The sequence below is a fragment of the Myiozetetes cayanensis genome, unplaced genomic scaffold (assembly GCF_022539395.1).
Source record: "Myiozetetes cayanensis isolate MyiCay16 unplaced genomic scaffold, myiCay2020 scf5-8, whole genome shotgun sequence".
NCBI lineage: Eukaryota > Metazoa > Chordata > Aves > Passeriformes > Tyrannidae > Myiozetetes > Myiozetetes cayanensis.
The window spans coordinates 43,834,057-43,850,314 of record NW_026087742.1 but is presented as its reverse complement, the minus strand read 5'-3'; the positions used below and the strand labels follow the sequence as shown (position 1 = coordinate 43,850,314).

Sequence of the window (16,258 nt, the reverse complement as noted above, 5' to 3'; positions counted from 1 at the left end):
ATTTTTGTCCACAAAGTTTTGCAGGAGATTTTATCCCAGTACTTGAGGAAACACTTGTTGCAAGCCAGACCAGTAAGTAAGTAAGGAGACAACTGATTTTGGAAGAGTCTGAAGCCAAATGTGAAGAAGGATGCCTAGTGAACAAAGCAGGTCCCTATTGTGCAGTGAGGGTCCCCGTCTGCAGGTCACAGCAGCTGTGTCTGGTTGGGTGGGGGTTTTTGTTTGGTTTTTCACTTTAAATATACAGTTTCTAGTATCACCTGCAGAACACCTAATGCTGTGCAGGGTGTGTACAACAACTCTGTCCAACATAATGACAACTAGCAGTCTGTCAACACCAGCTGATTATCCTCTTTGTCACTCCTGTCTCTCACAAGTGTCCTAGTAGTGTCAACTACAGACCCACTGGAGTTATTCCTAACACAGAAGGCACTTTCACATATGCAGATACTTGAGTGTAGTGTTACTATGAGCTTGATCTGGCCAGCCTGAGTATAAATACGCCTCCTTTAAATGTAAATGTAATTAATTTGTGGTGTGGACATAAGCTAGCTCCACTCACACACTTCTGAGCTTCTGCCGATTCTGTTTTTTCCTATTCCCTGATGTGCCAGAGAGAGCACAGCTCACTGACTGGTGCAAGTAAGAGCTCTCTTTGTCTTTTGAGAAGAAACCAGGCTTTCTTTTGGCTGGGTCTGATAGCTTAAAGGCAATATTGGAAGCAATTTATGCACAGTACTTCCAAACTACTGAGGAATAAAGCTGTTACTGTTACAATAAAGCAGAATTTTTGGTAAAGAATTGAGTGAAGAAAATTCAGTAATTGGAGTAAGCAGCTGAGGAAAAGTGTGTAGAAGTAATGCTAGGGTTTAAAATCCATCAAAATGCAAATAGAATGAGCAGCGGCAATAGTGATTAAATAGCTGAAGAAAATCAAGTTACATTAGGGGTTTTTTTGAGCAATTATGGTAAATTGAAAGTGAATAGTGCTTCCTGGGGAATAGTGTTTTCAGGGACAAACCTCGGTACATTGCTGGAGATAAATGCTAACTTCACTTGCAGAAAAAACCTTTAGTTATTTGGGCTGATAGATCTCTTAGCACATGATAGTTGGTGTGGACACAAGTGTGAGACTGTGAGGTTAAGACCTGGCAACACCTCCTCCTGCGTATTAAACAACTGTAATTCTTGGTTTTGAAGTCACTTAAAATGTGCAGGCACTCTTGCTGAGAAGACCATTGGGAGACTTTTGGTATAACTTTCAAGAATATTTTGTAGATGCAGAGATAAGGAGCCATCTGTAGGATTTTGGGAGTTCCAGAAGTTAGATGCCTTTGTAGCTGTGTTTTTGAACTGTGCAAGTGGTAGCATAGAATTCACTGTTCCCAGAATATATGGCAGAAATCTTTTCAGTTGTCATAGCTAAATTCATTGCTAAATGTAGCTCATTTAGCAATGGAGTATCTTGCCTTGATTATGCTAATTTCTGCTGTAGCCTGTTTGTATTTATGCACATACTCTCTGCATTGAGACTGAAAAGACCTTGGCTAAATGAAAAGTCCCGTTATTGTGGTAAGAGAATGTTTTCTGGGCAGCAAGCTGCTGGCTGCTCTAAATTACTTGTTATAGTGAAAGAATTGTGTTAATATTGTTTTAACCATGCAACAAATTGTAACGATGTCTGGTAACAAATTACAGAAACGTTGTGCAGGCAGCTTGAGCTGCCTTATTTGAAATACGAATTCATTCTACCTGTCCCTGTGATAATGCTTCTCTGAATCCTGTACCAATGGGTATGGCCATCGGTGACATGGAAAATTTGGTGGTTATAAAACACAGAGCATCCCCCTTTGTACCAAGGTGTCTCTTCCCCGGCTGCATTTTCTTCCTCCTTTCTCCTCCCATCCCACATTTCTCACACACACACATTACCTGCAGTGCCTTTGAAGGCATCATCTTGTGATCACTTGAAGTCATAAGGTAGCTCACTCAAGTGCTCTTGCTGTGCATGGTGTGTGTGAGGAGTTCAGGCTTCAGCTCATGTGCTTGTGGAAACAGCTGCACTGCTTTAAGGCATCAGCAGCCCTGATAGGGCTTCTTTTCCCTTTCATGACTGACTGTGCATGACCCAGGACAGCGAGAGGTCATTCACTGCTGTTCACCCTTTTTCACTGCAGTTCCCTGCTGTTTGTGGTCATGCAAACTTGCTTTCACTGGCAGTTCCGACCTGTCCTGAAGTGTCTGGGAAGGCAAGGGCTCACTTTTGTTACGTTTGTCTGACATAGGGGAGCGGGCAGATGGTTGAGGGGGGGTAACTGCATACACCCCTGCAGCAAGAGTTGTCCACCACAAGTCATGCCTCTGAGACAAGCGTTGTGTTAGACCTGGGCAGTGGTGCCCCTGTGCTGCAGACCAGCCCCAGGCAGTGCTGAGGCACACAGTGTGGCAGTGCTTGACCCCTCATGCCAGCACAACAAGAAGGCCTGTGGAGCCCCATCTCCTGCATCACCGTTCTATAAAATGTTGCTTTCTGAATCACTTGGCAGTGCACTGGGAGGGAGGGATACCTGTATCCTATTCCTGGATCTCTGAAGTTTAAAAAAAATGTATCAGTCCAGCACCACATGAAGATAAAAGAATTCTAGGCTTGTACGGCTCAAATTCCTGCCGAAGACGTTCGTTCCGGCTGGTGGCGGAGGTGTGTGCAGTTCCTGGGCCCCCATAGCCTTTCAGCAGGGACCTGGCAGCGTCTTCTTCCTGCGTTGGCTTTTGGCTACATGATGCTGTCAACTCAGTCATATTGAGTCATTTGTCTAAAAACAACTCCCTGCTGCTTGGGAAGGAAAGCACCTAGTGGGAGCCTGCCAGTTGGGAAATAAGAAATAGCTCAGTGTGGAAAGGTCACAGAATTTAGGCTTTTAGAGAACAGTGGAGAAGTGGTAAGGTCTTCATGCGCTGACGCTGCCCTGTAACAGAAGCCAAATGAGTATTTGCTCAAGGAAATTCACTTGTTGTCTGTCCCACTTGCGTCAGTAAGTACTGTTTCTACCATATTCTTGTGTGTGATTAAGGTCTGCATTTGCAAATGGGAATTATGTATCTGTAAACCTAAGTTATACTTCCAATAAAATGCCAATTTTCTGAACAAATGAAAAACTTGAGATGATGTCAGTGGGGCTTGCCTTTGCAGACAGGACAGTGCCTGTGGGGAGTCTGCCTTGACTTCAGTACTGGTAGCTTCTGGAAATACATGTCATGTGTGTATGCATATATATTATTTTTGTTAATATTTTTAACCCTTTTCCTTAAAAGCTGAGAAAAATTAAGGCTGTACATCTGGTGAAGGGATGCAATTGCGCATTTATCACTTCTTCTTCCCACCCATGAGGAATGTCAGCCAGAATGTGAATGATACTCTTGAAATTCATGGAAAGGCTGTAATAACCGAAGTGTGACTCCCGTTGGGAGCCATCGTGGGAGGGGATGGGGAAATAAGCATAGCACTTCAGTAACAAGATCAGTTCTTGTCCTTTCCTATACTTTTATATTAGTTGCAGTTGAATTTTTTGCTCCACAGAAAGAATATCTGGCTTTGGGGAGTAGGAAGATGTGATGTGGGGGTTCTTTTCCTTCAAGGTTGAAGTGAAATGTCTCATCTTTTTAGCATGCCTCTTGAAAGGTCTTGGCAGATCATTGCACCTCTTTGCCTCAGAATAGAGAGATTTGGCTTTCTTCTATTATACAGTGATTTGGAAGATGCTTGAACACTCTATAGCAGTCCTGAAAATAAGCCTGAAACTGAAAGCTAACCAGCTCCTTGTTCTTTCAAGATGTTCTGAGACGTTTCCTTGAAGCAGCTTAAAAAATTCTCCAAAACTTTCTGAAGTTGACACCTTTATTAGTTTGTACTCCAAGAAGAATGCTTCCAACAAATGACATTTTCCCCTACTTTAATTTATTATTCAGCTAATGATGGCCCTATGTCTGCAGGATTGTTTCCGGTGATAATCTATAGGCTTCCGCTCTTTCATTCTTGTGACATAGGTGAGATGAGAGATAGCGGGCAACAATGTAAGGAAGAGCATCTAGAAAGGTGTAACCAGCGACTGGGATCATGAAGGAAAAAGTGGTTTTGCTGCCAGGGGTGATGCTAGGTCTCTAAATCAAAACTAAGGCAACTGTTTCCTCTGTTAAAGTCAGAACTGCAATTTCTGCTTATCCTATTAAGTGAACTGAGTTCTTAAGTACATTTGAATCCAACCTAATAAAAGGCTGTAATGGTGTATTTTGGAAGTAGTGTTCTGTAGAAAGTGAACCCACATACTTCGTATTGTGTGCTTCATGTTTCAGTGACCCCAAAGCATTGGGAGTCTCCGGTGTGTGAGCTGCTCAGTGGCACAGGACCAACTGACAGAGCGTATTGTACATCCCTAGACAAGCTGCAGCAGCATGAAGTCATTCAGTGAAGGCCTGTTTACCTCGTATAAAGAGAGGCAGGCTTTGCTGAGCTCCTTCCTTAGTCAGGTTGATTTTGGAAACCCTGAGGTAGCCAAGGTAAAGCTCTCGATGCAATCAGACCTACATGGCGTGTTCACTTTGTTTGACTTGCTTGATGGTGTAATTCTGAGGTGTTGAACCCTTTGAAATCTGAGGCCATAGTGAAAACTTTGTGTGTCTGAGCCCCCGAGGGCATGCTTCTGAGCTCTTTGCATTGAAGTAAACTGCAGCTTTCACTGTCTAGTCCTGTTTTATCCTTCCTTAGCATATCTTTCTAGAACTTCATAAATCTTCTTGCAAAACAAAACCCACTTAATATTAAGAAACCAATCCAAAGAATATTTTTCCTTTTCCAGCTGAGCAGGAAACTGATATGGCCATATATTTTAAAATCCTCGAAGATCAGCTGTTTTGCAGTACTTATGTTTCTGAAACATGGACAGGTTTGTGTTGACTGCAATGCTAAAGGCAGTAACTTGTGCTGACACATATCTCGTGCAAAGTGCTGTTGCATCCCGAGGTTAACATCTAAATCATATGCAGTGTTTATTTTGTTCAAAAAAAATATCAGTAAGCAAAAAGACAGTGCTGATTTTTCCCCCATCCCACACCCCAAACAAGAAACCATGTTTTAGAAGTGAAGGTGGTACTAAATTAGTGGAAGCTGGCAGCAGTATCTTAATAGTTAGAAGAAAACTGTTAGGGAGAAAAGTGATAGAGAGCTAAGCTTGTAATTTAAACTACAGGGATGTAATTTAAACTACAGTAATTTAAACACCAGGGATGGCAAACCACAACGGCAATGTCTTATGTGGGGTTTTTTTCCCTGAACCAGAGTTCAAAAGCTAGAATTGATTTCTTGATGGTGTAAAGCTGCCTGTTAAATGACCAGCCTAGCTAATATTTAAAGGGGTTTTTCTTACATAAAGATTGGATATGAACTTAGTGAAGGAAGGCTTTGCTTGTAAAACTGTTCATGTGCCATTTGCTGAGTGCATTTGGACAAGTGTAGTAGGGTTGCTCTTCGTTTAATCTACCTGACAATGGGCATAACAACAGTGAAAAGAAGAGAATCAGAAAGACAACTTCTTCTGAGACAGAAGAGAACTGGACATCTTTTATTTCATTTGAGGATGATAAGGCAGGATGAAAATCAACAAGTGTTTCAGGGTTGGCTTTTACCTCAAACTGCAGGATTCTGTTGAACGAAAATTGTTCTACACAGGTTTATAACTGCATTCTGACCTAAGGGACCTAAGTATGAAAGAGAAATTATCTTCTGGTGCTGTGAAGCTTTAATTAATTTCTATGAAGGTTTTTTAGGGACCATTTTGATTAGGTCTCACAGGTGATACAATATTAAGCTTTTGTTTTATTTTGTTTTTACTTGTAAAGCGTGTTCGTTATTTTGAGTCTTCAAACATCAAATTTGGCTCACAGTTTTGTTTAGTGCTGAGAGCAGAAGTGAGGCTACAGACTGAGTGCTTTAACCAGAATTACTTTTAAAAAGTATAATGATGTTCTCCCATCCCATTAGAGGATAATAAAGAACTGTTTTATATTTCTTGTCTAAGGAAATGCGTGTTTATCCAGCTGTGTGCAAAGGTGTTTACTTTAGATATGAAGAGTCAAAGACAATGCTTAATCTAAAGTACTTTTAGTATTTTTCTTAAGTTGAACAAACAACCATACTGGGCGAGTTTATTTTAATTTTCACCTTTTCAGTGATTCTTATCTTCTCCTTGCATTGTTGAAAAAGTTTTAACTGGAGAAATAACACATCAGTAAAACTTCAAGCAAAAAACCTCACAGGATTTTCTTTAAAAATAATTAGACTTCTGTAGCATGCGGTGGAGTTTGACAGAAACATGGGAGGAGGCCGTACAAGTGTACATAACTAATGTGAAATTAAGCTGTTCTTCAGGATTTACCTCCTTGAGTTTGAAGCCAACCATGTTCTATTCTAAATGATAATTTCTTCCTTCCTTAGGTGGGAGAAACCAGAACCTTTTCTATTAACTTCACTGAGGCTTCCATAGACAGTGTGGATATTAAATAAAAGGGGGAGGAGGGAGAAAAGGGAGACAGGGGAGAGGGGGGGAAAAGAAGAAAAAAACCCAAAACATATCTGAACAAAAAGAGGTCATCTATAAATTGAGATATCACCTCATTATGTCTCTTGCTATAAAATGAGGCACAGTTGCAGACCCTTTAACTGTAGATACCTACAGGTAAGTGAGGCACATGCCACCTCTGTAACCAAAGTAACCCTTCAGAAGGAAGTCTGCTATACATACTGAAGCTCTGCAGATTTAAGACTCTAGTGTGCATCAGGTAAAAGTTCTTTTGAACTGGGTCTAGTGACAGTCAAAATGTCAGAGCTGACAGAAGGGAGACAGAGTGGAGTGAGGTAAACTGCAGTAGCCAGGGTGTGCTCTGTTAACCTTTCAGTCATGCCATTTACCAGAAGCTTGTATTTTCTGTGTAAGATGAAGAGTTGGGAAAAAATCCTTTCCTCCTAAAATTTCAGTAATTCAGTGTGCAAGGAAGAGATCCAGCAAGGGAATTGATATGAGCAAAGCAACCCAATAAGTACAGCAGTTCTCTGTTCAGCGTTGTACGTGAACTGATGAACTAAGTGTGAAGGTTTTGGAGAAGCCTGGGGGCAGGAGGATGTAGTCAGGCAGTATACAAGGTAGATTTGAACAATAGAATTGCTGTTGGCATGAAAGGAGATGAGGCTTTAGGAGATAGGGAAGTGGAGAGGTTTTAACTATGCCTGAAGAATTCAGGTCAGGGGAAAAAAAAGGTCAAAAATAGTATGTGACAGTAGGAGAGAAGTGATGGGAACAACTAAGAAAAGGAAGTAGGAAACTTGTAACAATTTCAGAGGGATTTCTGTCTTTTTAATTTTCTGTTTTTCAGTGGTACACCTATTGGCCTAGCTGTTGACTCAGAAAAATGAGCTAGATACATATCTGAAGGGGGATATGCATAAAATTAGTCTATTTGTTGTCTGTGGAATGTGTTTGCTTCATTAGTGCAGGGAACTGCATCCCTTCAGCTCTTCCACTAACTCACCAATCATCAAGGGCTGACAGGAGGAATACTAACTCCTGCTTTACCCTAGTGTTGGGTAGGGAGGCTCTACTGACACCAAAAGTATGCTCTGGAACAAGTTGACTACCTCATATATCTTGCTTTTAGCCAAAAACTCAATTCAATTCTGATTTACTTAACACTTTTTTTTTTCTCTCTCTTCCAGTTACTATTTCTTCAACTGCAGAAAAAGGTAATTTTTAAAATTTTTTTTTGAAGATGTGAATAGCTGCTTTGCACACAAGTCCTAAGGGACACAGAATTTAAATGTACTCCTTTGTGTATAAGCTCTGTGTAGTGAGTAGATTAGTGCTAAGAAACAAGGTAAATATTGTACAGTTGAGTCTGTTTAGCTTCTAATATCACAAACTTGGGATGATGACAAGACCTGTGACTAATACAAGTAAGGCAGCTATGATTTAGGTTTGCAAATATTTTTAAATGGGTACCTTGTAAGAAGAGAAAAAGGAGAGGAGAGAAGGAACTGCAGCAGATCCACAAGTCCATTTGCTGTTTAATCAACTGACGTGTAAGACTTCTGGAAGAGGATGACTTGTTGCTGTACTGCTTGCTATTTTCCAAACAGCTTACCAAATTTCACAGAACCCCATTCTTTAGGACTAGTTAGAAATGTGCAAAACACAACCATTTCAAAAGTGGCTACACATTATAATTTTAAATGTCCAGGTCAAATGGTTAGGGCCTTGTTTTGACAAATGTTACTTTAATCTTCATATTGGCTTTGGCAAATAATATGCCACGGTAAGTCCTACTTACAGAGGTATAAACTGACCAAAATAATTCTAGTGTATTATTGATGGGATATTTGTTTGGGACTTTATTCCAGCTTATGGGGGGGACATGAGTAGTAGATTAAGCATAGATTTGCACTTTGACTATCCACAGAGGGCTGTTTCAGACTGGTAAGAGGCTCTCACCTCTTAGATATTTTGCGAAACAGCACAGAATTTGAGGCTAATCTAGCAGTTTTCTTCCTGGTGGGAAACATCTACAAGAACACTGTAAAATGAGGGAACCTTGGCAGAATTTGTCCTCTTTCATCTTCTAATTAAGAGTTCAGAGTGGGAAAACCTTCAAAGTGTGAACTGTAAGCCCATTCAAGAGGTGAGCTTGTCTTACCCTGGATTTTTACATTGCATTTCACTGTTGGGCTTTACCTAGACTTCACAAAATTCTGCAAGTTGCTGCTGTGCTTACTGCTGACCTGTATACGAATAAGTTTTACTTACTAGTTTCTTCTGGAAAAGCAAGATAGCAAGATCCATGTCTCAGTTAAGGAAGCCTGGCAGAGCAATGATATTGGTGTTACGTAGTCAGGTCTCTGGCTTTATTACAAACGCAGTGCCTGTCTCACTGAACCAGGTGCTTCTATATCTACCACAGAATTAAAATGCTAGATTAATTAGTGAGAGTGACAGTATCATTGGAACCTGACTGTTAGGCTTTTAATAGCTGTCACCTGCATGCTTCCTTCACCTCCAATTCTGACTCATGTCATAGGCATCCTGTATGCTTGGATTTCTCAACTATGAAGGTTGATTTTAAAATGAGATGTGAAGTCTCTTTTCATTTGATAAGAAAGCTAGTGTGAGATTTATAAAGTTCTTATAAGCTAACTCCCAATAGCCAGGAATCAACATCAGAAGAGTCAAAAGGCCAAAGTGCCAGGACCATTGCTCTGTAAATCAATAATGTGCATCTTAGCAAGTGTATTTTGCTCCATATTTCAGTGTACTACGTTCAAATCCTTTTACCCTGATGCATAATTGCAACTTTTGATTAAATTAGCGGTGATTTTTTCACCCCATTAAGGCTAATTTTTTCTTTGTAATTTTATATTCTTGTCTGAATTTATATCCATTAGGATAGGGGGAAAAAGGCAACTCTGAATCTCTCTTAACAGTATAATATACTACTGTTGTATTATTACTTCTCTGTAATCTGACTTTGTCTTGGAAGTAATATTAAGAATGATTCAGAAAAGGATGTTAAGGGCAAATCTTAGGAGGGGTTTAGCATATTCTAGGAGGATTCTGAGAACATGACTTAAGACATTGTCTTCCTGAGGCCATAAATTACAGTCTGGTATGCATCAGTGCCTTTAAAGAGAATTGACTTCTCTCAGTCACAGCACGGCACCAAGAATCCTGGTTTGCCTTAGCTTAGCCAGGACTTCCTCATGACTGAGTGTGGCTAAACTGGCAGATATTGGGTTTTGAGGTTTTAGTTGTATTTTCCATCTAACTTGTAATTACAAGAAAATGAGCTCATTAGGAATGAGCCCGGTTTTTCCTTGTACTGGAAACAGATACAAGATGCTTCGGGGAGGAGCTTGCAGAGGAGATACCACTACCCAAAGTGCAGGGGACTGCTAAAGTAAAGCTGTCAAAAATGGTCTCTTCCCTCCCTCTCATTTCTTGGGGAGCACTGACTGTGACTTTTAATCACAGGAAGAATGGCAGCATGGGAGTCTGAAAAGAAGCAAGAATTTATTCAGAGTGGGGCCCGTATGGACTGCCAATTGCAGGGTCTTTCCCTGGGTGGTGCCTGTCACTGGCTACTGAAGTCAGGCTCTTGGCTTTTAATGATGGTGACAGATTGCAAGACCTCAGCTACATGAAAAGTGCAAGGGCACTTCAACAGCTGCCTCTTTCTAGTAAATTCTGGTCGCACTGGCACAGATCTGTACCCTCGCTGCAACCAGACATGATGCCTGGTTTTGTATGGGGGTATTTACAGTCTGTGACAAGACTGAGGCTCTGCTGTTTGAGGTATTGTGTTTGCACTAAAAATAATCCTTCAAAAGAATCTGAATTCTGGGGGTGATTTTTATGGACAGAATACAACTGTTTACTGTGGAAGTTAGTGTTGCTGTGCCCTGCTCTGCCCTGTGTCTCATTTCCTCTTTCCTTTCTATTCAATTCCTCTCGCCCTTTTCTACACCAAAGTTCTGATCTGTGCCACTGATTCCACTCTAGTTTTATGTCCTTTTCTCCTCTCTTCCAAACCGTTTTCTCATGTTTTAGTTGCTTAACCACAGTGTGTTTGAATGTAGATTATGTTTTTAATAAAAGACAATTTCTAACTATGCAGTGCCTAGTACAGTAATACACAAGTCCTTTCCTATCAGGATGAGAGTTTCAGGATGGCTTTAGAAAGAGGTTGTTCTTACATTTTCAATCAGCTTCACAGCTGAAAATTTGCTAAATCTGTCAGTAAGGTTGTAAGAGTCATAGGCAAAGGTAAAAAGCATAATTCTCTGAAGAAATCTCAAATGCAGTTTGTTTGTTTTCATTGCCATAAGCCCCGTGAAAATCCTGAAAGATAATAAATTAAGACCACATCTTCTGTGGCTGTGTACAGGGATTTTCTGAGCTGTTGGAGGTTCCCAAAGTTTGGAAGAAAGCTTGGCAGACCCAAGTTCTGCCATCCATAAAGTATGTCATACACCTTCTTAAAGGTCTCTCTTCATCTGCACAGGAAACTAGGCCAAGTTTTCTTCTTCCTGCAACCGAAGATAATATAGGTGAAAATAATGTAAATATTTAATATGACTTTTCTAAGAGTTATTCTTCTGGCACAACTGATCTGTTTCCTCTTGACAAGTGGTAAAAGAAACTGCTAGAGGAAACAAGATTAGAAGAGGCTTCCTGAGTCATAAAGTCTGGATCTCTGGTCTTTAAGGCAACCATATCACACAAATCCATTAGTAAATCAGCTGAGTTCCCTATTAAAGCCATCATCAACTTACGTTTTGTTGCCACTGGGACTATAATAGGACATTTCCAGGCTGTATTGTATTCCTCAGATGATTTGAAGGAATATAATAACACAATTTTTAACTCCCAGCTAGCACAACTGGAGTGCAGTCCTCTTCAAATCCCTGTTTGGGGATTTTTACTGTCATTGATGACCAGTGCCTTCTATAATGGCACAGTATTATGCTGTTTCTATTAGAAGTAGAAATTAAATTGAATTATGTAGGCCAATAATCAAATTTATAATCTAGAACAGAATTACAGCATCATCATCTTTATCCAAAAAGGTTAGTCACTTATATACTACAGGTGAAGCTGTGTTCAGTTCTGGGGGGAGTTTTGGGGTATGCACATGAGTCGAGATAATCCCACGCACAGATACAGGCTGGGCAGAGAATGGATTGAGGGCAGCCCTGAGCATGGATCAGTGACATGCACTTGCAGCTCAGAAATCCAGCTGTATCCTGGGCTAGCAGCGTGGCTAGTAGGTGGAGGGAGATGATTCTGCCCCTCTACTCTGCTCTGGTGAGACCCCATGTGGAGTGCTGCATCCAACTCTGGGGTGCCCGCTACTGGAAGGACAGCAACCTGTTGGAATGAGTCCAGAGGAGGCCATGAAGATGATCAGAGACTGGAGCATCTCTCCTATGAAGACAGGCTGAGAAAGCTGGGGTTGTTCAGCCTGGAAAACAGAAGGCTCTGGGGAGACCTTATAGCACCTTCCAGTACCTAAAGGGGGTCTACAAGAGACTTGGGGAGGGACTATTTACCAGGGCTTGTAGTGACAGCACAAGGGGGAATGGCTTCAAACTGACAGAGGGCAGATTTAGATTAGATATTAGGAAGAAATTCTCCACTGTGAGGGTGGTGAGGCACTGCCACAGGTTGCCTGTAGAAGTTGTGGGTACCCCATCCCTGGAACTGTTAAAGGTCATTCTGTGATTCTGAGATAAAAACATGTTATTTTCTTGAGGAATAGCAACCATCACATTTGATGAGTTGGGTTTTTTTTGTTTTGTTTTAGTTTTTTTAAGTGAGCAGTCCTAGATTGCTAAATCTACCCAGGGAAAAGGGATTAACCTAATTTTATCGGGTGATTAGTAGTGTAGTAATTTAGCCCTCCTCAAAGATCAGGGGGTTTATTTCTTGTTCTTTTCAGCTATATTCACCAAACTCTCACTTGTATTTTATTGCAGTTGTCTACCTTGTGGTTTTTCATCTGTCATTTGTCATGTTTATATGGTCCTATGGGAAGACAATTTTCACATCTCCTGCAACCCCCTCTAACGAGGTAAATATGTTAGAAAAATGTCAATGCCTTTTTTATAAATAGCTGAACTGTTTTCAGTGATGAAACTTGTTGGCAGTACTGCATGATTCACCTTTCCCTAGTCATTATCTAAAATAGAACAGCATGACAGTGCATCATGAATGAAAATTATCAAGTTACTCTTAAAATACCTTGTGCTTGCTGTCATGACATTTCCTTATATGAAATGTGGGTTTAAATCATCACAAGTTTGGCAGTCGTGTCCAGTGATTTGCTATGAAATAGCTTGCTCAAAATCTGGAATTTTTAAAAATGATAAATACAGCAACAGTGTTTTTATTTTTATAGGCAGTTTTGATCACTGTTGGGGTAAGAAAGTAATAATGCAATGTATACTCATGACCTGGAGGACTGAACCCATGTATTAGTAAGTCAAGGGTTAAGACTTAGGGACAACTGAGAAGTAACTACATAAGAAAGGGTTATATAATGGTAGAAGAATGCATGATGACTGTAAGAGGTTTTGTTTTGAAAAAGAACTTTATTAATTGCAATAAGTCTGAGATGGATTACCTTGTTTTGTGTTTTCTTTAATGTGTGTGTTTGTAAGGATTAAATACTGGCACCAAATTTAAAATACTTCCCTTCTCTTCCTTTTTTTTAGAAAGCTTTTAAACTGGCTAAACTGTTTGAGGCTTTGGTTGCTTTGTGGGGGTTGAATTTTTAATCTGTTTTTGGCAAGACTGATGTTTAGTGCTAATGTCAACCTGAAACATTTTTGAGAAGAGTTAAACCCGTGCTTCTAAGGAAAAGCAAACACTGCTCTGCAGTGTTTAATTATAGCTTTAAGATCTTCTGTATGTTAAAGCTACAGAATATAAAGCGTAAAAAAGCTAAACGCTGTTCTGCTATTAAGCTAAGCAATAAAAGTAAACAAAACTGTTGAAGGATCTGGAGCACAGTCCAGTGGGGAGCATCTGAGGGATCTGGGGTTGTTTAGCCCAGAGAAAAGGAGGCACAAGGAGGACCTTATCGCTCTCTACAACTACCTGAAATGAGGTTGTAGTGGAGTGGGGGTCGGTCTCTTCTCCAAGGTAATAAGTGACAGGACAAGAGGAAATGGCCTCAAGTAGTGTCAGGTGAGGCTTAGATTGGATATTGTTAAGTATTTCTTCACTGAAGGGTTTGTTGTGAAGCATTGGAACAGACTGCCCAGAGGAGCAGTTGAGTCCCCATCTCTGGAGGTCTTTAAAAGACGTGCGGATGTGGCATCTGGGGACATGGTTTAGTGGTGGACTTGGCAGTAATGGGTTAACGGCTGGACTCGATGATCTTAGAGGTCTTTTCCAACCTAAATGACTCCATGAATTGCTAAACCTAAAAATTCAAAGGGACTTACTTGTCTTCGGGGTGATTGTTTTTGCTTTATCTGGGATGGTTCTGCAAGAAAATTACAAAGTTAAGTATGTTAGCTAATTAAAATGTGGTTGGAACTGTGTTGCTCCACCTTTTATAAAGCTATATGAGCTAGAGCTGCTCATAAAGCTAATGCTTAGTAACTTTTACTGTCTGCTTGGATTCTTCATTAATAGAAAACTTCTTCTGACAGTACTTACCCTGTAGTTACAGTGATGTTGTAGCAAGCTTTTCATATTCAGCAACTGAAAGGGATGGTTTGGGCATATGGCATGTGATGACTTTTTTTGTATATCAGCTGTGGGGGTAGATCAGATTTAATACAATTTTCTTCTACAACTGACTTTAAATGGAAAAAAGGAGAAAACAAAAATTCCACCATAACTACAACAACAAAAAAAAGCACACACAAAATTTAAAAAAAAAAAAAAAAAAAACACAAAACCCAACCAAATTAAAAACCTAGCACCACTTTTTCTGTGTCTGGGCAAATCCCTTCTGTTCATGTACCAGTGAGTAATTTATGCTGGTTATACTTAAAAACAAAGCCAGACTTCAGAATCTCTCCATTGTGTGAGAGTGTCAACGTATATATTTTTAGTCATTCAAATTAGCCATTCTTGCAAAACAAATAGCATCCTGTGATCTTACTATTGAACTAAAAAAAGATTATGCAGCTGCTGTTGTCTTGGTGTAATCCCTGTACATTTGTCATAAGAAAGAACAATCAACATTATACAAGGTCCAGAAAGAGGAAGGAAACAAAGGGATTCTTTCTGTTTTCAATAAGAACTGCTGGAACCTCATTGGAAATTCTGTTTGCTGTGTGGTAACAGACAACTTTTGATGTCTTTGAACGTATCCTGCCATTGTCCAAAGAGACTGTGGTCTCATGGCCCTATTAATTTCTGAAATTAAAACAGAAGTGTAGCTTTTTGGAAAACTAAAACCCTATCCAGGATTTTCGGAGTAATATTACGATGTTACTTGAACAAATTTTAAAAATTTTTTAATATTGTGATTTTGTTCCTTTTCTGTGCATTAACGATTTGCCATGGAAATGTCATCTAGGAGTAGTACTCATGTTTCTTGCCACCTCTGCTTGATTGCAGGTCATAGAGACAAGCATTGGGTCAGCTCTCAGACTCACATGGGTAGCAGGGATGAAGGCATATCACACCCCTGTTTGCTGGAATGATGCTTTTTACATCTGTCTTAAACTTTTGATGTGACCATCTCCAGTTTTCATACTTGAATAAATATCTATCTGAGTGACTAAGACTTAATAATGAGGTCAAGCTCTTGGTGGTGACAGAAATGTTAAACTTCTATTTCACCCTTTGCATAGATTAATTCTAGTGTCCAATTATTTAAAACGGCGTTATTTAAACATGTTTCATGCTTCACCCTTGAAGGGTGGGTAGGTTCAATAACTGGGGTGATGCTATATGTGACAGGAGGCTTAACTAGATTCTGTGAGCTGTGAGGCAGCTTGTTTGCGTTCTGGGTTGGGAAATAGCACAGAGAAATTGCAGCAATGTCTTATTGCTTCCTCCTTTCTGTAAGTGGAGTCTTCGTTGTTGCTTGCCAACTGACTGTAATCCAAAAGAGGAAAAGGTACAGCATGCGAGGAGAATCCATGTGAACTAATCATGCACATGTTTTTGGTAGGACAATACAGTCATATTAAATCACACAGAGCCAGTTTTTGTTCCAGCTGTACACATAGCATTTTCCACTCATTACCATGAATACTTCGTCTATGTGTGCTCATAAAAAGGGCTCTCATAATCCATGCAGGAAGCTCAGACTTTAGAAGTTCTTTGAAACAGAAAAGTACCAAAGGAAATAATGAGTTCAGCACCCACCACAAAGGGTCTTGTCAGCACACTGGGTTTTATGGGGCTTATTGTTAAATATTATTTCAGCAGATACCGAACTAAGTGTTTCACAAATGAGTAAAAAAGTCTCCAGGTTCTTTTGGTAAAGGCTTACGTTTTAGTGAGGTCTCAGCAAGAATGCTTGTCAGGCTTTACTCAGAATTGTAACTCACTCTCATACTCTACAGGCTTTGCTGAAGTTGCTTTCAATGCAACTCATGAATTTTGAGACTAGTCTTGGCTACTCTTAGGTTAAAGTTTCAGTTAAACTCTTTCAGCTTCTATGCTGAAGCAATGAAGCTCACCACAAGCCCTCT

General features: G+C 40.1%; 1 protein-coding gene across 6 annotated transcripts in view; it reads left to right on the top strand.

Annotated features, from left to right (window-relative positions):
* The window catches only part of ZDHHC20 (zinc finger DHHC-type palmitoyltransferase 20), a 48,793-nt gene that overhangs the window by 9,850 nt on the left and 22,685 nt on the right, over positions 1–16,258 (top strand). For all 6 annotated transcript variants that reach the window (XM_050333172.1, XM_050333173.1, XM_050333169.1 and 3 more), the window contains 2 exons: positions 7,763–7,789; positions 12,572–12,666. In XM_050333172.1, the coding sequence (XP_050189129.1) occupies positions 7,763–7,789; positions 12,572–12,666 (122 nt within the window). The remainder of the gene's footprint in view (positions 1–7,762; positions 7,790–12,571; positions 12,667–16,258) is intronic.